Source organism: Salmo salar, chromosome ssa14 (assembly GCF_905237065.1).
Source record: "Salmo salar chromosome ssa14, Ssal_v3.1, whole genome shotgun sequence".
In the NCBI taxonomy this organism is placed as follows: Eukaryota; Metazoa; Chordata; class Actinopteri; order Salmoniformes; family Salmonidae; genus Salmo; species Salmo salar.
Window position 1 is genome coordinate 43,278,398 of NC_059455.1, and position 22,926 is coordinate 43,301,323.

The 22,926-nt window shown below is 43.7% G+C and overlaps 1 protein-coding gene across 1 annotated transcript in view; it reads right to left on the minus strand.

Annotated features, from left to right (window-relative positions):
- LOC106592761 (natural killer cell receptor 2B4) overlaps positions 1 to 20,308 on the minus strand; it is an 85,827-nt gene extending 65,519 nt beyond the window's left edge. The window contains exons 1-2 of the mRNA XM_045694434.1: positions 20,206 to 20,308; positions 17,709 to 18,008 (exon numbers count right to left, since the gene is read on the minus strand). Of these exons, the coding sequence (XP_045550390.1) occupies positions 17,709 to 18,008; positions 20,206 to 20,260 (355 nt within the window). The 5' untranslated portion in view covers positions 20,261 to 20,308. The remainder of the gene's footprint in view (positions 1 to 17,708; positions 18,009 to 20,205) is intronic.
- Positions 20,309 to 22,926: the final 2,618 nt, after the last annotated feature.

Sequence of the window (22,926 nt, forward strand, 5' to 3'; positions counted from 1 at the left end):
TCAATACGGAAGAGGTCAGATGACGGGGATGCTAAACTACAGGACTGTTTTGCTAGCACAGACAGGAATATGTTCCGGGATTCATCCAATGGCATTGAAGAGTATACCACATCAATAAGTGCAACGACGACGTCGTCCCCACAGTGACCATACGCACATATCCCAATCAGAAGTCAAGGATTACAGGCAACATCTGCACTGAGTTAATGGCTAGAACTGATGCGTTCAAGGGGCGGGACACTAATCCGGATTCTTATAAAGAAATCCTGCAATGCCCTCCAACGAACCATCAAACAGGCAAAGCGTCAATACAGGACTAAGAATGAATCCTACTACACTGGCTCTGATGCTCGTCGGATGTGTCAGGGCTTGAAAACTATTACGGGTTACAAGCTGCGAGCTGCGGCTGGGTTTACAAAGCTACGAGACGAGCTAAATGCCTTCTATGCTCATGTCGAGGCAAGCAACAGAAACATAAATGAGAGCACAAGCTGTTCTGGATGACTGATCACGCTCTCTGTAGCCGATGTTAGTAAGACCTTTAAACAGGTCAACATTCACAAGGCTGCAGGGCCAGTAGTATGTGTACTCAGAACATACGCTGATCAACTGGCTGATCAATTGTCTAAACTGACATTTTCAACTTCTCCCTGACCGAGTCTGTAATACCTATAGTGCATTCGGAAAGTATTCAGACCCCTTCCCTCTTTCAACATTTTGTTACGTTACAGCCTTATTCTAAAATGTATTAAATAAAAACATTTCCTTAATCTACACACAATACCCTATAATGACAAAAAGAAAACAGGTTTAGAAACTTTTGCAAATGTATTGAAAATAGAAGATAGCTTATTTAAATAAGTATTCAGACCGTTTGCTGTGAGACAGGAAATTGAGCTCAGGTGCATCCTTTTTCCATTGATTCACCTTGATGTTTCGAAAGTTTGATTGGGATCAACCTGTGGTAAATTCAATTGATTGGACATGATTTGGAAAGGCGCACACACCTGTCTATATAAGGTCCCACAGTTGGCAGTGCATGTCAGAGCAAAAACCAAGCCATGAGGTCGAAGGAATTGTCCGTAGAGTTCCGAGAATGGATTGTGTTGAGGCACAGATCTTGGGAAGGGTAAAAAAAGAAATTGCCTCCATCATTCTTTAATGGAGGAAGTTTGGAACCACCAAGACTCTTCTTAGAGCTGGCCGCCCAGCCAAAAGCAATCAGGGGAGAAGGGCCTTGTTCAGGGAGGTGACTAAGAACCCGATGGTCACTCTGACAGAGCTCCTGAGTTCCTCTGTGAAGATAGTTGTCCTTCTGGAAGGTTCTCCCATCTCTGCAGCACTCCACCAATTAGGCCTTTATGGTAAGGTGGACAGACGGAATCCACTCCTCAGTAAAAAGGCCCATGACAGCCCGCTTGGAGTTTGCCGAAGGCACCTAAATACTCAGACCATGAGAAACAAGATTCTCTGGTCTGATGAAACCAAGATTGAACTCTTTGGCCTGAATACAAAGCATCACATCTGGAAGAATCCTGGCACCATCCCTACGTGGGCTGGCTAAGGAATATTGGTGTCTGAGTGGTCTTTGGCCTGGTTTGCTAACTACCTCTCTCAAAGAGTGCAGTGTATAAAGTCAGAACATCTGCTGTCTCAGCCGCTGCCTGTCACCAAAGGAGCACCCCAAGACTCGATCCTAGGCCCCACGCTCTTCTCAATTTACATCATCACCATAGCTCAGGCAGTAGGACGCTCTCTCATCCATTTATATGCAGATAATACAGTCTTATACTCCACTGGCCCCTCCCCGGATCTTGTGTTAAACGCTCTACAACAAACCTTTCTTAGTATCCAACAAGTTTTCTCTGCCCTTAACTTTGTTCTGAACACCTCCAAAACAAAGGTCACGTGGTTTGGCAAGAAGAATGCCCCTCTCCCCACAGGTGTGATTACTACCTCTGAGGGTTTAGAGCTTGAGGTAGTCACCTCATACAAGTACTTGGGAGTATGGCTAGAACGGTACACTGTCCTTCTCTCAGCACATATAAAAGCTGCATGCTAAAGTTAACTCTAGACTTGGTTTCGTCTATTGTAGTTGCTCCTCTTTCACCCTAGCTGCCAAACTAACCCTGATTCAGATGACCATCCTACCCATGCTAGATTACGGAGACGTAATTTATAGATCGGCCGGTAAGGGTGCTCTCGAGCAGCTAGATGTTCTTTACCATTCGGCCATCAGATTAGCCACCAATGCTCCTTATAGAACACATCACTGCACTCTATACTCCGCTGTAAACTGGTCATCTCTGTATACCCGTCACAAGACCCACTGATTGATGTTTATATATAAAACCCTCTTAGGCCTCACTCCCCCCATCTGAGATATTTACTGTGGCCCTCATCCTCCACATACAACACCCGTTCTGCCAGACATATTCTGTTAAAGGTCTCCAAAGCACACACATCCCTGGGTCGCTCGTCTTTTCAGTTCACTGCAGCTAGCAACTGGAACGAGCTGCAACAATCTCTCAAACTGGACAGTTTTATCTCTTCATTCAAAGACTCGTTCATGGACACTCTTACTGCTGCTTTGCGTGATGTATTGTTGTCTCTACCTTCTTGCCCTTTGTGCTATTGACTGTGCGCAATAATGTTTGTACCATGTTTGTGCTGCTACCATGTTGTGTTGCTACCATGTTGTGTTGCTGCCATGCTATGTTGTCTTAGGTCTCTCTTTTGCCTTTTGGTAGGCCGTCATTGTAAATAAGAATTTGTTCTTAACTGACTTGCCTAGTTAAATAAATAAAAAACACGGTGAAGCATGGTGGTGGCAGCATCATGCTGTGGGGATGTTTTTCAGCGGCTGGGACTGGGAGACTAGTCAGGATCAAGGGAAAGATGAACGGAGCAAAGTACAGAGAGATCCTTGATGAAAACCTGCTCCAGAGCACTTAGGACCTCAGACTGGGGCGAAGCTTCACCTTCCAACAGGATAACGACCCTAAGCACACAGCCAAGACAACAGAGGAGTGGTTTCGGGACAAGTCTCTGAATGTCCTTGAGTGGTCCAGCCAGAGCCCGGACTTGAACCCGATCCAACATCTCTGGAGAGACCTGAAAATAGCTGTGCAGCGACTGGAATAGGAGGAATGGGAGAAACTCCCCAAATACAGGCGTGCCAAGCATGTAACGTCATACCCAAGAAGACTCAAGGCTGTAATCGCTGCCAAAGGTGCTTCAAAAGGACTGAGTAAAGGGTCTCAATACTAATATGTAAATTAGATTTCTGTTATTGTTTATACGTTTGCAAAAAAAAAAATAAACCTGTTTTTGCTTTGTCATTATGGAGTATTGTGTGTAGATTGAGAGTAAAAAACTGTTTAATCAATTTTAGAATAAGGCTGTAACGTAACTAAATTTGAAAAAGTCAAGGGTCTGAACAGTGTACATGATTCAAGCAGACCACCATTGTCCCGGTTTCCAAGAATGCCAAGGTAACCTGCTTAAATGACCACTGTCCCGTAGCACTCACGTAGCACTCACGTCTGTAGCCATGAAGTGTTTTAAAAGGTTGGTCATTGTCACGTCCTGACCAGTATAGAGGTTATTTGTTATTGTAGTTTGGTCAGGACGTGGCAGGGGGTATGTAGTTTATGTGGTTCAGGGTGTGTGTCTATGTAGAGGGGTAGTTGATTCATGTGTTCCGGGGTTTTTGGTCACTGTTCTATGTTTATGTATTTCTATGTTCTATCTAGTTTAGTCTATTTCTATGTGTGGGTAATTGGGGTGTGGACTCTCAATTGGAGGCAGGTGTTTTCTAGTTGCCTCTGATTGAGAGTCCTATAAAGAGGTATGTGTTTGTGGTTGTAGTTTGTGGGAGGTTGTTCTTGTATTGCTGTGTGTTGCTTTCAAGACTGTTTGTCGTCGTTCATTGTTTTGCTGTTTCGTTTGTTAATAGTGTTCACATTAAAAGTTTATTATGAGCACTCAACCCGCTGCGCCTTGGTCCATTCCTCCCGACGAACGTTACAGAACCTCCCACCAACCCCGGACCAAGCAGCGGGCCCAGGAGGAGGAGGGATCCTGGGCCAGGGAGAAAAATGAGTGGAGGACATCGTGGGCATGGGAGGAGATAATGGCAGGGGACAAGACCCTGCCATGGAAACAGGTTGAGAAGGCAAGAGAGGAACGGAGAAAGTGGAATAAAGACCGGGACATTTACTTGGGTACACGGTTGGCATTTAAGCCGGAGAGGCAGCCCCAATACTTTTTTTGGGGGGGGGGGGGCACACGGGTAGATTGGCGGGGCCTGGATTGGGCTGCAAGCCAACTCCCCGTGCTTATTGGGGCCAAGCACAGCGTCGAGGCCAAGCATTTATAGGCCGGTGTGCATGGTACCAGCGCCCCGTATTTGCCAGGGAAAAGCGGGTATCCAGCCAGGAAGGGTGGAGCCAGTACTGCGCTCAAGACCGCCAGTGCGCCTTCACGGTCCAGTCTATCCTGTTCCCGCTCCTCGCACTAGCCGTGAAGTGCGTGTCTCTAGTCTGGCGCAGCCCAAGCCAGCACCACGCACTAGGCTTCCAGTGCATCAGCCCAGTCCAGTATGTCCTGTTCCCGCTCCTCGCACTAGCCTTGAAGTGCATGTCTCCAGTCTGATACCTCCAGTACCACGCACTAGGCTTCCAGTTCATCAGCCCAGTCCAGTATGTCCGGTTCCCGCTCCCCGCACTAGCCCTGAGGTGCGTGTCTCCAGTCTGATACCTCCAGTACCAGCACCACGCACCAGGCTCCAGTGCGTCAGCCCAGTCCAGCTCGTCATGTCCCTACTCCTTGTACTAGCCCTGTGGTGCGTATCATTAGTCTGACGCGTCCTAAGCCAGCCCCACGCACCAGGCCTTCCGGCAACAGTGCCTCATCCAGAACTTCTGGCAACAGTGCCTCATCCAGAACTTCTGGCAACAGTGCTTCGTCCAGAGTGTCTGACGACAGTGCTCCGTCAAGAGTGTCCGACGGCAGTGCTTCGTCAAGAGTATCCAGCAACAGTACCCCGTCCAGAGTATCCGGCAACAGCCTACAGTCCGGAACCGAGTGAGACGGCCCACTGTTCGGAACCGAGTGAGACGGCCCACTGTTCGGAACCGAGTGAGACGGCCCACTGTTCGGAACCGAGTGAGACGGCTAACTGTCCGGAACCGAGTGAGACGGCCCACTGTCCGGAACCGAGTGAGACGGCCCACTGTCCGGAACCGAGTGAGACGGCCCACTGTCCGGAACCGAGTGAGACGGCCCACTGTCCGGAACCGAGTGAGACGGCCCACTGTTCGGAACCGAGTGAGACGGCTAACTGTCCGGAACCGAGTGAGACGGCCCACTGTCCGGAACCGAGTGAGACGGCCCACTGTCCGGAACCGAGTGAGACGGCCCACTGTCCGGAACCGAGTGAGACGGCCCACTGTCCGGAACCGAGTGAGTCTGCCTACAGTCCGGGACCGAGTGAGTCTGCCTACAGTCCGGGACCGAGTGAGTCTGCCTACAGTCCGGGACCGAGTGAGTCTGCCTACAGTCCGGGACCGAGTGAGTCTGCCTACAGTCTGGAACCGAGTAAGTCTGCCTACAGTCCGGAACCGAGTGAGTCCAGAGCTCCAAGAGTCGCCCTACAGTCCGGGGTCAACAGAGAGAGACATCGCTGTAGAGACAGTATGTGAGTGGAGTGAGCCAGGGGTGGAGTGGGGTCTGCATCCTGCTCCTGAGCCACCTCCTGACGGGGGAGTATTGGGGTTAGGGGGGGTGTTGCAGGAGCACCGTCAGTGAAGGTGGCCACCCTCCCTTCCCTCCCATGTACTTTTGGGATTTATTTTGTTTCGGGGGTTATTTGTTGGTTTTTTGTGTGAGGTGCATCCGGGGTCTGCACCTTGGGGGGGGGGGGTACTGTCACGTCCTGACCAGTATAGGGGTTATTTGTTATTGTAGTTTGGTCAGGACGTGGCAGGGGGTATTTGATTTATGTGGTTCGGGGTGTGTGTCTATGTAGAGGGGTAGTTGATTTATGTGTTCCGGGGTTTTTGGTCACTGTTCTATGTTTATGTATTTCTATGTTCTATCTACTTTAGTCTATGTGTAGGTAATTGGGGTGTGGACTCTCAATTGGAGGCAGGTGTTTTCTAGTTGTCTCTGATTGAGAGTCCTATAAAGAGGTATGTGTTTGTGGTTGTAGTTTGTGGGAGGTTGTTCTTGTATTGCTGTGTGTTGCCTTCAAAACTGTTTGTCGTTGTTCATTGTTTTGTTGTTTCGTTTGTTAATAGTGTTCACATTAAAAGTTCATTATGAGCACTCAACCCGCTGCGCCTTGGTCCATTCCTCACGACGAACGTTACAGTCATGGATCACAACACCATCATCCCAGAAACCCTGGACCCACTACAATTCGCATATCGCCCCAACAGATCCACATATGACACAATATCTAATGCACATAACACTACCTTTTCCCACCTGGACCAAAGGAACACCTACGTGAGAATACTTTTTGTTGACTACAGCTCAGCGTTCAACACCATAGTGCCCTCAAAGCTCATCACTAAGCTAAGGACCCTGGGACTAAACGCCTCCCTTTGCAATTGGATCATGGACCTCCTAACGGGTCCGCCCCAAAGGTGGTGAGGGTAGGCAACAACACATCAAGTTAAAGTTAAACAGTTACTCTTTAAACAATATTTTAGTTCTGCAATTCTGCATTTCTGACTGGATCTGGACATCCTGTATTTTGAACAGTTGATCTGAGCCTGAATTTCACTTTTTCCCATCTAAAGAAACATTGGATCAGGAATGTGGTATTGAACCTGCAGTCTTCAGATTTTCAGCTAGGTACTGTAATTAACCCTGTGCCACTAATGTAATAGCTGTGGCCTTTGTCAAATATGGTCAATCAGGACACAATACACTGAGTTATTGAAACGTTCCCATACTCTTCATATGCTGTGTACTTGTAACAGTGTATTTATAATTGTGATTCCTTATCACCTGTCGAAAGTCTTACAAAACTTGGGTCTGGTGTAAAGCTGACTGAAGGTTTTCCTCTAGGATTTGGCCTGTGCTTAGCTCCATTTCATTTATTTTCATCCTGAAAAACTCCCCAGGCTTTGACAATGTCAATCATGCACATAACATGATGCCACCACCATGCATGAAAATAAGTACGCAATTAGTCATTGATACGTTGTTGGATTAGTTGGAAATACAGATATACATCTATTGGTCACAATGTCTTTTAAAAAAGGGCCTTATTGTCACGTCCTGACCAGTAAAGGGGTTATTTGTTATTATATACTGCTCAAAAAAATAAAGGGAACACTTAAACAACACAATGTAACTCCAAGTCAATCACAATTCTGTGAAATCAAACTGTCCACTTAGGAAGCAACACTGATTGACAATAAATTTCACATGCTGTTGTGCAAATGGAATAGACAACAGGTGGAAATTATAGGCAATTAGCAAGACACCCCCAATAAAGGAGTGGTTCTGCAGGTGGTACCCACAGACCACTTCTCAGTTCCTATGCTTCCTGGCTGATGTTTTGGTCACTTTTGAATGCTGGCGGTGCTTTCACTCTAGTGGTAGCATGAGATGGAGTCTACAACCCACACAAGTGGCTCAGGTAGTGCAGCTCATCCAGGATGGCACATCAATGCGAGCTGTGGCAAGAAGGTTTGCTGTGTCTGTCAGCGTAGTGTCCAGAGCATGGAGGCGCTACCAGGAGACAGGCCAGTACATCAGGAGACGTGGAGGAGGCCGTAGGAGGGCAACAACCCAGCAGCAGCACCGCTACCTCCGCCTTTGTGCAAGGAGGAGCAGGAGGAGCACTGCCAGAGCCCTGCAAAATGACCTCCAGCAGGCCACAAATGTGCATGTGTCTGCTCAAACGGTGAGAAACAGACTCCATCAGGGTGGTATGAGGGCCCGACGTCCACAGGTGGGGGTTGTGCTTACAGCCCAACACCGTGCAGGACGTTTGGCATTTGCCAGAGAACACCAAGATTGGCAAATTCGCCACTGGCGCCCTGTGCTCTTCACAGATGAAAGCAGGTTCACACTGAGCACATGAGACAGACGTGACAGTCTGGAGACGCCGTGGAGAACGTTCTGCTGCCTGCAACATCCTCCAGCATGACCGGTTTGGCGGTGGGTCAGTCATGGTGTGGGGTGGCATTTCTTTTGGGGGGCCGCACAGCCCTCCATGTGCTCGCCAGAGGTAGCCTGACTGCCATTAGGTACCGAGATGAGATCCTTAGACCCCTTGTGAGACCATATGCTGGTGCGGTTGGCCCTGGGTTCCTCCTAATGCAAGACAATGCTAGACCTCATGTGGCTGGAGTGTGTCAGCAGTTCCTGCAAGAGGATGGCATTGATGCCATGGACTGGCCCGCCCATTCCCCAGACCTGAATCCAATTGAGCACATCTGGGACATCATGTCTCGCTCCATCCACCAATGCCACGTTGCACCACAGACTGTCCAGGAGTTGGCGGATGCTTTAGTCCAGGTCTGGGAGGAGATCCCTCAGGAGACCATCCGCCACCTCATCAGGAGCATGCCCAGGCGTTGTAGGGAGGTCATACAGGCACGTGGAGGCCACACACAATACTGAGCCTCATTTTGACTTTTTTTAAGGACATTACATCAAAGTTGGATCAGCCTGTAGTGTGGTTTTCCACTTTAATTTTGAGTGTGACTCCAAATCCAGACCTCCATGGGTTGCTAAATTGGATTTCCATTGATTATTTTTGTGTGATTTTGTTGTCAGCACATTCAACTATGTAAGAAAAAAGTATTTAATAAGATTCTTTCATTCATTCAGATCTAGGATGTGTTATTTTAGTGTTCCCTTTATTTTTTTGAGCAGTGTAGTTTGGTCAGGACGTGGCAGGGGGTATTTGTTTTCTATGGTTTTGAGTGTGTGTTTATGTAGTGGGGCGTTTGATTTATGTATTCTGGGGGTTTTGGTTTAGTTCTATGTTGTATAGTTCTATGTCAGTTCTAGGGTATTTAGATCCATGTTTAGGTAATTGGGATTGGGGCCTTCAATTGGAGGCAGCTGGTTATCGTTGCCTCTGATTGAAGGTCCTATAATTAGGAGTATGTTGGTTTTGGTAATTGTGGGAGGTTGTTCTTAGCACTGCTGTATTTAGCCTGCAAGACTGTTAGTTCGTTCGTTTCTTGTTTTGTTTATTTAAGTGTTCACAAATAAAAGTTAAGATGAGCACTCGACCCGCTGCGCCTTGGTCCATTTACTACGACGATCGTGACACTTATGTTTTTTTAGTAAAATGAAATTATTTTATTTGGCTGTAGCTTATGCCTGCCCATACCATAACCGCACCATGGTTCACAACATTGACATCAGCAAACCACTTGCCCACACGACGCCATACGTGGTCTATGGTTGTGAGGCAGGTTGGACGTACTGCCAAATTCTCAAAAACAATGTTGAGGTAGCTTATGGTACAGGAATTCTAATTAAATTCTCTAGCAACAGGTCTGGTGGACCTTCCTGCAGTCAGAATGTCAATTGCACGCTCCATCAAAACATCTGTGGGATTGTGTTGTGACAAAACTGCATATTTTAGTGGCCTTTTATTCTCCCCAGCACAAGGTGCATCTGTGGAATGACCATGCTATTTAATCAGCTTGATGATATGCCACACCTGTCAGGTGGATGATTTATCTTGGTAAAGGAGAAATGCTCACTAAGACGGATGTAAACAAATTTGTGCACAACATAAGATAAATATGCTTTTTGTGCATATGGAACATTTCTGGAATCTTTTATTTCAGCTCATGAAACATGGGACCAACACTTGACATGTTCAGTGTACTTAGCCTATTACTGTTGTAATGCAATTTTCAGATAGCTAGTCATTTGTACCACTGACATACTGTAAGGGTAAACTACAATTTAAACATACAAATTATTCAAATGTTGGTACAACTCAAACTTCTAACTTTTAAAGAAAATAATTACAAGCTTTATTTATGGAGCAATTTCAGTGCTAACAGAAACATTTTAATATAAATCTTTTTTAATTTGTATTTAGATATTTAATTTGAATTCAAAAAGTTCCAATTTAATGCACAAATTTAACCGTTTAATTCAAATTGAACTTGTATTTCATGATTTGAAACAGATTTTAATCAATATTGCTTTCAGTTTTAAAATTCAATATAGGAATATTTATATTCTGTTTCAATATGGTACATACTGCATTCATTGTGTGTGTATCAAATTTACAAACTATTATTTCAAGTTTACCAAAAGTTTCACATATTCAACTTCTCAGATGCATTCAGATTCCTTTATCCAATTCAGTTCTCTAAATTCAGATTCAAAACCGGAGAGAACATCCTGGTACTTCGCCAGCAAGGAATGGTAGAACAGAACAGAGAATCAAACAACACATTTTTCTTCACCTTTGGATGTAGCCTTTTAACCACTTGGGCTATGAGCTAGCTTGTATTTATTATGGACCCCCATTGAAGCAGCTACTCTTCCTGGGGTCCAGCAAAATGAAAGCAGTTATACAATCACAACACATTGTGTGCCCTCAGGCCCCTACTCTATTACCACATATCTACAACACAATATACATGTGTACGTGTGTGTATGCATGTGTCTATGCGTTGCTTCACAGCCAGAGCCGCCCGCCTGTCCGGAGCCGCCAGAGCCGCCCGCCTGTCCAGAGCCGCCCGCCAGCCCGGTGAGTCCTGTGCCTGCGCCTAGGGCCAGGTCTCTTACATGTCTCCTCAGCCTTGTGAATCCTGGGTCAGTGCCGCCGGAGCTGCCAGGGACGCCCGCCAGCCGTGCGCAGCCAGGGACACCCGCCAGCCGGGCGCAGCCAGGGACACCCGCCAGCCGGGCGCAGCCATCGCCGCCCGCCAGCCGGGCGCAGCCATCGCCGCCCGCCAGCCGGGCGCAGCCATCGCCGCCCGCCAGCCGGGCGCAGCCATCGCCGCCCGCCAGCCGGGCGGCGATGGTCGTTTTTGTAAAGTGTTCTCTTTTTTTAATTAAAATTCTAATGATGAACACATCCTCTGCTGCACCTTGGTCTAATTCTGACGACGGCCGTTACAAAGGTATTGAACAGAGCCTCCGGATTCCAGGCACTCTCGGCGGCCAATGTGCGAAACTCTTCAGCGTATTTTCTGCTGGCTTGCCCCACCATCACAGAAAGCACTGAGCTAGGCTGAAACACCTGCATTTTGGAGCTCCATTACTCAAGAAAACAAAAAAGAGACCATGTTTGTACGCAGCTTTATTAACTCAATGATATATATTTTTTTACATTGTTTGCAATGTAAAACGTTGGGCTCAAAACACCTGCCCTGAATGACGGGTCGCCACTGCATCTAGGCACCATTTACAGATCATTTCCGATTTAGCTAGCATATGCAGAATTTATCATGAAAGCTGTCTCAGCGAATGCAGGAACATTGGCTTTAAAAGATGCTTAGCCAACAAAGGGCGATCTAATAAAATCGGAGTTAATCCCAGCCTAGCATAATGTTCAAATTCCTGATTATTGTTTGCTAGTCTTTTCCCCCACCACAGCATATAAACTCTCAGGCATGGAGGTCATGGAGGTCATGGGGAGGTCCACAGGCAAAGGCTGGGGGTGGTGGTTCACAGGCTGGGGTTGGGGTTGTCCCACCATACTATAGATGGAGGGTGATGCTGGACCTGGAGATTCCTGCTCTTCACCACCTACTTGACTGTTACCTGGAGTCTGGAGAATAAAAACATACAGTAACAACTTCACTGTGAACTTATGAACGGTGACCCAGGTATAAAACAAGGTCATTAATTACCTCAAATCAATAAATTAAATATTTCTCAGTGGCTGTTCAATGCGCTAAAATGAAAGCATTAAATGAACATAACTTTATCTTTCATTTAGAATGTATACATTTTCCACTAACATTTTTGTTTTTTAAATGACAGTAGCTGAAGTACAGTATCTTACCCTGACTGTAGCATACTCTGTGTTTATAATTTCCTCTTTGTCACCTATAATTCAACAACATGAAAATACAATAAAGATTTAAAAGTAAGATGTTCAGAGACGCTCCATATATATATATATATCTTACTTTTTTTATATATATGCACTGTATATACACCACATGCCAAAAGTATCTGGACACCCAGATTATTGGATTCAGCTATTTCTGCCACACCCATTGCTGATAGGTGTATAAAATCGAGCACACAATTGTACAACCTCCATAGACAAACATTGGCAGTAGAATGGCCTTACTGAAGAGCTCAATGACTTTCAACGTGGCAACATCATAGGATGCCACCTTTCCAACGAGTCAGTTCATCAAATTTCTGCCCTGCTAGAGCTGCCCCAGTCAACTGTAAGTGATGTTATTGTGAAGTGGAAACGTCTAGGAGCAAGAACAGAACGGGACCTCTGAGTGCTGAAGCACGTAGAACGTAAAAATCGTTGATGCTCGGTTGCAACACTTCTACCGAGTTCCAAACTGCCTCGAACCAACGTCAGCACAAGAACTGTTCATCGGGAGCTTCATGAAATGGGTTTCTATGGCCGAACAGCCACACTCAAGCCTAAGATTGGAGTGGTGTAAAGCTCGCCACCATTGGACTCTGGAGCAGTTGGAAACTCATTCTCTGGAGTGATGAATCACACTTCACCATCTGGCAGTCTGACAGACTAATCTGGGTTTGGCCGATGCCAGGAGAACACTACCTGCCAGAATGCATAGCACCAACTGTAAAGTTTGGTGGAGGAGGAATAATGGTCTGGAGCTGTTTTTCATGGTTCGGGCTAGACCCCTTAGTTCCAGTGAAGGGAAATCTTAACGTTACAGCATACAATGACATTCTAGATGATTATGTGCTTCCAACTTTGTGGCAACAGTTTGGGGAATACCCTTTCCTGTTTTCAGCATGACATTGCCTCTGTGTACAAAGTGAGGTCCATACAGAAATGGTTTGTTGAGATCAGTGAGGAAGAACTTGACTTGCCTGCACAGAGCCCTGACCTCAACCCAATTGAACAGCTTTGGGATGAAATAGATTGCTGACTGCGAGCCAGGCCTAATCGCCCAAAATCAGTGACCGACCTCGCTAATGCTCTTGTGGCTGAATGGAAGCAAGTCCCCGCCGCAATGTTCCAACATCTAATGGTACGCATTCCCAAAAGAGTGGAGGCTGTTATAGCAGCAAAGGAGGGGACCACCTCCATATTAATGCCCATGATTTTGGAATCAGATGTTCGACGAGCAGGTGTACACATACAGTACCAGTCAAAAGTTTGGACACACCTACTCATTCAAGGGTTTTTCTTTATTTTTACTATTTTCTACATTGAGAATGCCGAAAGTGTGAAAGCTGTCACTAAGGCAAAAGGTGGCTACTTTGAAGAATCTCAAATATAAATATTTGTTTAACCCGTTTTTGGTTACTACATGATTCCATATGTGTTATTTCATGATATTGATGTCTTAACTATTATTCTACAATGTATAAAATGGTAAAAATTAAGAAAAATCCTTGAATGAGTAGGTGTGTCCAAACTTTGACTGGTACTGTATATACACTACCGTTCAAAAGTTTGGGGTCACTTAGAAATGTCCTTGTTTTTGAAAGAAAAGCACATTTTTTGTTCATTAAAATACCATGAAATTGATCAGAAATACAGTGTAGACATTGTTAATGTTGCAAATGACTATTGTAGCTGGAAACAGCAGATTCTTTTGAGTTCCTCTGTCCAGTGTTTGTTCTTTTGCCCATTTTAATATTTTATTTTTATTGACCAGTCTGAGATATGGCTTTTTCTTTGCAACTCTGCCTAGAAGGCCAGCATCCCGGACATGACTCTTCAATGTTGACTTTGAGACTGGCGTTTTGTGGGTACTATTTAATGAAGCAGCCATTTGAGGTCTTGTGAGGCGTCTGTTTCTCAAACTAGACACTCTTATGTACTTGTCCTCTTTCTCAGTTGTGCACCGGGGCCTCCCACTCCTCTTTCTATTCTGGTTAGAGCCAGTTTGTGCTGTTCTGTGAAGAGAGTAGTACACAGCGTTGTACAAGATCTTCAGTTTCTTTGCAATTTCTCGCATTGATTAGCCTTAATTTCTCAGAACAAGAATAGACTGACGAGTTTCTGAAGTTCTTTCTTTATGGCCATTTTGAGCCTGTAATCGAACTCACAAATGCTGATGCTCCAGATACTCAACTAGTCTAAAGGAGGCCAGTTTTATTGCTTCTTTAATCATAACAGTTTTCAGCTGTGCTAACATAATTGCAAAAGGGTTTTCTAATGATCAATTAGCCTTTTAAAATGATAAACTTGGATTAGCTAACACAACGTGCCATTGGAACACAGGAGTGATGGTTGCTGATATTGAGCCTCTGTACGCCTCTGTAGATACTCAATTAAAAATCAGCCATTTCCAACTATTATAGTCATTTACAACATTAACAATGTCTGCAATGTATTTCTGATAAATTGTATGTTATTTCAATGGACAAAAAATTAACTTTTCTTTCAAAAACCAGGACATTTCTAAGTAACCCCAAACTTTTGAACGGTGGTGTATGTGTACTGTATATGTATGTATATGTGTGTGTAAGTGTATATAATATATACAAAATTGTGATTTAATCACATCCTGTTATCACCAGTATTCACAATAGTTAATGAAGTTACTGTAATAAGATTGATCCTGAGCTTACTTTTATTTATCTTCCGCCAAAGAACAATGCCAATCAGGACGAATAATCCAGCTATGATGAGGACGCCGACAGGTATCCAGACTTTGACATCGGAGTTGTTGTCCTCTTCCTCCCACAAAATAGCAAAGTCAGCAAAGCATATTTCATTTTGTTCACCTTTTTTTAACCAGCCAGTTGAGAACAAGTTCTAATTTACAACTGCGACCTGGCCAAGATAAAGCAAAGCAGTGCGGCACAAACAACAACACAGACTTACACATGGATTAAACAAACATACAGTTAATAACACAATAGAAAGGTCTATGTACAGTGTGTGCAAATGAGGTAAGATGAGGGAGGAAAGGCAATAAATAGGCCATAGTGGTGAAATAATTACAATTTAGCAATTAAACACTGGAGTGATAGATGTGCAAAAGATGAATGTGCAAGTAGAGTTACTGGGGTGCAAAGGAGCAAAAAATTAAATAACAGTATGGGGATGAGGTAGTTGGATGGGCTATTTACAGATGGGCTATGTACAGGTGCAGTGATCTGTGAGCTGCTCTGACAGCTGGTGCTTAAATTTAGAGAGGGAGATATGAGTCTCCAGCTTCAGTGATTTTTGCAATTCGTTCCAGTCATTGGCAGCAGAGAATTGGAAGGAAGGGCAGCCAAAGGAGGAATTGGCTTTGGGGGTGACCAGTGAAATATACCTGCCATGGGTGGGTGCTGCTATGGTGACCAGTGAGCTGAAATAAGGTGGGGCTTTACCTAGCAAAGACTTATAGATGACCTGGAGCCAGTGGGTTTGGCGATGAATATGAAGCGAGGGCCAGCCAAGGAGAGCATACAGGTCGCAGTGGTGGGTAGAATATAGGGCTTTTGTGACAAAACGGATGGCACTGTGATAGACTGCATCCAGTTTATTGAGTAGGGTATTGGAGGCTATTTTGTAAATTACATGCCGAAGTCGAGGATCGGTAGGACGGTCAGTTTTACGAGGGCATGTTAGGCAGCATGAGTGAAGGATGCTTTGTTGCGAAATAGGAAGCCGATTCTAGATTTAATTTTGGATTGGAGATGCTTAATGTGAGTCTGGAAGGAGAGTTTACAATCTAACCAAACACCTAGGTATTTCTAGTTGTCCACATATTCTAAGCCAGAACCATCCAGAGTAGTGATGCTGGATGGACGGGCAGGTGCAGGCAGCGATCGGTTGAAGAGCATGCATTTAGTTTAACTTGCATTTAAGAGCAGTTGGAGGCCACGGAAGGAGAGTTGTATGGCATTGAAGCACGTTTGGAGGTTAGTTAACACAGTGTCCAAAGAAGGGCCAGAAGTATACAGAATGGTGTCGTCTGCGTAGAGATGGATCAGAGAATCACCAGCAGCAAGAGCAACATCATTGATGTATACAGAGAAAAGAGTCGGCCCAAGAATTGAACCCTGTGGCACCCCCATAGAGGCTGCCAGAGGTTCGGACAACAGGCCCTCCGATTTGACACACTGAACTCTGTCTGAGAAGTAGTTGGTGAACCAGGCGAGGCAGTCATTTGAGAAACCAAGGCTGTTGAGTCTGCCAATAAGAATGTGGTGATTGACAGAGTCTAATTCCTTGGCCAGGTCAATGAATACAGGTGCACAGTATTGCCTCATATCGATGGCAGTTATGATCTCGTTTAGGACCTTGAGCGTGGCTGAGGTGCACCCATGACCAGCTCGGAAACCAGATTGTATAGTGGAGAAGGTACGGTGGGATTCGAAATGGTTGGTGATCTGTTTGTTAACTTGGCTTTTGAAGACCTTAGAAAGGCAGGGTAGGATAGATAGGTCTGTAACAGTTTGGGTCTAGGGTGTCTCCCTCTTCAAAGAGAGGGATGACCGCGGCAGCTTTCCAATCTTTGGGGATCTCAGACGATATGAAAGAGAGGCTAGTAATAGGGGTTGCAACAATTGCAGCGGATAATTTTAGAGAGGGTCCAGATTGTCTAGCCCGGCTGATTCGTAGGGGTCCAGATTTTGCAGCTTTTTCAGAACATCGGCTATCTGGATTTGGGTGAAGGAGAATGGGGGAGGCTTGGGCAAGTTGCTGTGGGGGGGTGCAGGGCTGTTGACCTGGGTAGGGGTAGCCAGGTGGAAAGCATGGCCAGCTGTAGAAAAATGCTTATTGAAATCCTCAATTATAGTGGATTTATCGGTGGTGACAGCGTTTCCTAGCCTCAGTGCAGTGGGCAGCTGGGAGGAGGTGCTCTTATTCTCCATGGACTTTAGTGTCCCAGAACTTTTGAGAGTTTGTACTACAAGATGCCATTTTTTTGTTGAAAAAGCCAGCCTTTGCTTTCCTAACTGCCTGTGTGTAACCGATGTGAAATGGCAAGTTAGTTAGCGTTGGTGCGCGTTAATAGCGTTTCAATCGGGTAATGTCACTCGCTCTGAGACCTGAAGTAGTTCTTCCCCTTGCTCTGCAAGGGCCGTAGCTTTTGTGGCGCGATGGGTAACGATGCTTCATGGGTGTCAGTTGTTGATGTTTGCAGAGGGTCCCTGGTTCAAGCCCAGGTTGGGGCGAGGAGAGGGACGGAAGCTATACTGTTACATGTGTATTTTGGTTCCTAACTTCCCTGAAAAGTTGCATATTGCGGGGGCTATTCGATGCTAATGCAGTACACCAGAGGATGTTTTTGTGCTGGTCAAGGGCAGTCAGGTCTGGAGTGGAGTTTATATAACATGTAGTCTAGTTTATTGTGCGTGCATGTACAGGTGTCATTGATGGTGGAGTTAGAGTCCACTGTCAGGACTGAAGGCACAACTCACTGAAAACAAATAGAAACCCTTTATTGTTAGTTTATTAACCTGAGTACATGAGCTAGAGTACCAATGAATATACATTTAACCTGTACACCATGTTTAGCTCTATTGATTGATACTGTAACTGTGTCACTTTATAATAAATTAGAAAAACTAGTCAAACATACCTTGGACTTTTATCAAGTATGCAGCTACGTTGCTGTCTTTGTTACCACTCACTACTGCCTCATAAAGTCCACTGTCTCCTTCCTGTATGTTCTTCAGTAGCAGAGAGAAGTCTACCACACTAAATTCAGCCCTATCTTGGTACCTTTCAAAGGTAACTTTTGGGGGGTACTTTACAACATTGTCTGATCTATTAAACTTCCAATATAGCACATCAATATCTTGTAGTGTAACATTTGTCTGGACATCCAGGTGAACATCCTGTCCCTTCAGCACAAACACAGAGGTCTCAACCCTGGGCTCTGAAATAAACACACAGAATACTTCATGTAAAAAAAAATAGGAAAAAGCCGATCATACAATGTGACAAATAGAGCAGTAGGATATATTAATTTAGCAACGCAACCTCTTAAAGGAATTTCTGCAAATGTATAGGTTTTGCAAAAGCCAAACTGGCTGACACATCGTAATAACCCGATTTGCAGGCTTTGTAGTTTGGGCTTGAATTTCTCTATACACCCTATTTGCTAAATGGTTTAAAGATGAACCCATTAATAAGATCAGTTGTCTTTAGATCAACTGAGTCACAACCTTTGTTACAAGTAATACAGAAGTACTTTTACAATAAAGAACTAGGATATGATGCACACTATCAACTGTTCAGTTTCAGAAACCATTCAGTGAAAGCAACTTGATGAAGTATAACTCCAGGAAGTACAACCTAATCTGCCTAAAAGCATAGATAACTTGGGTGCTCAGAGAGGGGTATTTTTCAGCCAACATATTTGTGGTTGGCTGACAGACATGGTCTAAAAACGAGTTGAGCTATGCATTTCCGGTAGTGCGAAGTTCCATGCTACAAATGGCGTTGTGGCGTAGTTTCCTGTCACTGACTTTACTGTAAATGACACTGAACTTTTTCTTACAATAGTACAGTACTATCACAACCAAACATTGTTGTATTACTCATTAATTGTTGTATTACAAAACATGTTTAAAACTACAGTATAATATTTTTTTAAGTGCCCTACAGTTAATTACATACGGTACTTTAAATTTAAAAGTCTCTATCAATTACTTGAATGTTGTAAAAATCAACATATCACATCACATGACTTAAAACTTTAGTACTTCATTAGATCATGTGACTTCATCTGAGTTCCTGTGTCACCCACTGGCTAGACAACAATTACACTGGTTAGGCTGGTTAGACTGGCTAGACAACCATTACACTGGTTAGGCAACCATTACACAGGTTAGACTGGTTAGACAATCATTACATTGGCTAGACTGGTTAGACAACCATTACACTGGCTAGACAACCATTACACTGGCTAAGCTGGTTAGACAACCAGTACACCGGTTAGACAAGCAGTACACCGGTTAGTCTGGTTAGACAACCCGTACACTGGTTAGTCTGGTTGGACAACCCGTACACTGGTTAGTCTGGTTGGACAACCCGTACACTGGTTAGACAACCTGTACAACGGTTAGACAACCCTTACACCGGTTAGACAGGTTAGACAATCCGTACACCGTTTAGACAACCCGTACACCGTTTAGACAACCCGTACACCGTTTAGACAACCCGTACATCGGTTAGACAGGTTAGACAACCCGTACACCGGTTAGACAACCCGTACACCGGTTAGACAACCCGTACACCGGTTAGACAACCCGTAAACTGGCTAGACTGGCTAGACAACCAGTACACTGGTTAGACAACCATTACACTGGTTAGACTGGTTAGACAACCATTACACTGGTTAGACTGGCAAGACAACCATTACACTGGTTAGACAACCATTACACTGGTTAGACTGGCTAGACAACCATTACACTGGTTAGACAACCATTACACTGGTTAGACTGGTTAGACAACCAGTACACCAATACTCTAATAAAATGGTCACCCAGACTATTTACATTTGTTTTTACACTGCTGCTACTCGCTGTTTATTATCTATGCATAGTCACTTTACAAATGACCTCGACTACCCTGTACCCCAGCACAATGACTCGGTACCGGTACCCCGTGTATATAGTCTCGTTATTGTTATGTACATTTCTTGTTACTTTTTGATTGATTGGATTTTTGGTTGTTTATTTAGTAAATATTTTATTAAATCTATTTATTGAACTGCATTGTTGGTTAAGGGCTTGTAAGTAAGCATTTCACGGTAAGGTCTACACCTGTTGTATTCGGCGCATGTGACATACAATTTGATTTGAACTGGTTATAAGCAGAGTAATCAGTACAAATGATACTGCCTGTTAATTACTGTATCTACTAATCAGATTATAGACATGTCTAATCAATGTAATAAATATCACACACACACACATATATACATATATATACATATATACATATATATACATATATACACATATATACACATATACATATATACACATATACACATATATACATATATACACATATACATATATACATATATACATATATACACATATATATGTCTTAAACGCTTTTACCTGCTTGATGGAGAAGAGTTAGTAGAATAGCAATGGGGAAACACAAGGTCGCCATACTTTGATAAATGACTAAACCTAAATGAGGAAGTATTGTCGCATAGGCCTATACTTCCTCTTCGTCTAGTAGGTTTTTATACCCATAACCACAAATTTCACACAAAACATTGTTTGCAATTCTAAAATGTTCCATGGCATGTGAAACGACTTGATAACCTGTTTCCAATACATTTGAAATGTATTTAGGAACTGAATATGCACTCAAAAACACTCAGGTTTTTTTGAAAGCAAAGACGGGGTAGAATGCATTTTTATCATTTTACAAATCAACTTGTGTTACTGTAAGATTTGTTATTGTGTAGTTATACTTTTTCCAACACGTTTTTAGAGTGGGCATTTCTGGTAGGGTAGCCCCTACCAAATTACTGACAACCAAATAGGGGAGCCATGCCTTTCATTAACTAGCAGAAACAAATAATTCAGTCGACGTTCATACCGGTCATAGATTATGTGTCACGACTTCCGCCGTAGTCGGCTCCTCTCCTTGTTCGGGCGAGGTTCGGCGGTCGACGTCACCGGCTTTCTAGCCATCGCCGCTCCATTATTCTGTCTTGTTCCCTGCACACCTGGTTTTCATTCCCCAATCAATACACATGTATTTATTCCTCTGTTCCCCATCATGTCTTTGTGTAAGATTGTTTGTGTTATGTGTATTGATTAATTGTGGATACTCTTACGCGCCTTACTTTTGTCTATGTTCCGTGTTTGGGCACATTTATGTACTTTGTGCTGTCCTTGGACCGGAATAAAAAGTGCGCCTGTTCACTACACTACACTGCTCTCCTGCACCTGACTTCGCCTCCGGTACACACGCTTAACCTGTTATGGATAGGGGGCAGTATTTTCACGGCCGGATAAAAAACGTACCCGATTTAATCTGTTTATTACTCCTGCCCAGAAAGTAGAATATGCATATAATTGTTTGATTTGGATGGAAAACACCATAAAGTTTCTAAAACTGTTTGAATGGTGTCTGTGAGTATAACAGAACTCATATGGCAGGCCAAAACCTGAGAAGATTCCAAACAGGAAGTGCCCTCTCTGACCATTTCTTGGCCTTCTTTATTCTCTTTATTGAAAACAGAGGATCTCTGCTGTAACGTGAAACTTTCTAAGGCTCCCATAGGCTCTCAGAAGGCGCCAGAACGTCGAATGATGACTTTGCAGTCCATGGCTGAAAAACAGTAGAGCATTTGGATAGTGGTCGATCTGAGAACAATGAGACGGGCGCGCGCTTGCATGTGAAGAGTCCATTTTGCATTTTCAGTCTTTGAACGAAAACAACGACTCCCGGTCGGAATATTATCGCTATTTTACGAGAAAAATCGCATAAAAATTGATTTTAAACAGCGTTTGACATGCTTCGAAGTACGGTAATGGAATATTTAGAATTTTTTTGTCACGATACGCGTCCGCGTGTCACCCTTCATTACCCTTCGGATAGTGTCTTGAACGCACGAACAAAACGCCGCTATTTGGATATAACTATGGATTATTTGGAACCAAACCAACATTTGTTGTTGAAGTAGAAGTCCTGGGAGTGCATTCTGACGAAGAACAGCAAAGGTAATCCAATTTTTCTTATAGTAAATCTGAGTTTGGTGAGTACCAAACTTGGTGGGTGTCAAAATAGCTAGCCTGTGATGGCCGGGCTATCTACTCAGAATATTGCAAAATGTGCTTTCACCGAAAAGCTATTTTAAAATCGGACACCGCGATTGCATAAAGGAGTTCTGTATCTATAATTCTTAAAATAATTATGTTTTTTGTGAATGTTTATCGTGAGTAATTTAGTAAATTCACCGGAAGTGTTCGGTGGGAATGTTAGTTCTGAACGTCACATGCTAATGTAAAAAGCTGATTTTTGATATAAATATGAACTTGATTGAACAAAACATGCATGTATTGTATAACATAATGTCCTAGGAGTGTCATCTGATGAAGATCATCAAAGGTTAGTGCTGCATTTAGCTGTGGTTTTGTTTTTTGTGACATTATCCTGTTGGGGCTACAGGTTAGCAATGAACCCCGAGCCGGGATTGCTAACAAGGCTGGAAATTCAAAACATCAAAAATCTAATAATTTCAATTTGTCAAACAATCAACTATTTTACACAATTTAAATGATAAACATCTCCTTAATCTAACCACATTGTTCGATTTTCAAAGAGGCTTTACGGCAAAAGCATAAAGTTAGATTATGTTAGGACAGTACATAGCCACAAAAGTACAAACATCCATTTTCAATTCAAGGTCAGGCATCACCAAAAGCAGAAACCAGCTTGAATTATGCACTAACTTTTGTCAATCTCCATCAGATGACACTCCTAGGACATTATGTTATACAATACATGCATTTTTTGTTCCATCAAGTTCATATTTATATCCAAAAAAAGCATTTTACAGTAGCGTCAAATTCAGATTTTTTTCTTCTCTGAAATGCTTCCGGTGAACATAACAAAATTACTATTCGAAAACATTGGTAAATTATAATATTGTCATTCAAAGAATAATATATTATCATCTCGTAATTGCTACCGAATGGCCAGATCTCAAAATAACTTTACTGGGAAATCACATTTTGCAATAAACGGGGTGCTATGCTAAGAACAACAGGCTATGCTATACAGTTAGCATCATCTAAAATCGATAATAACATTGTAAA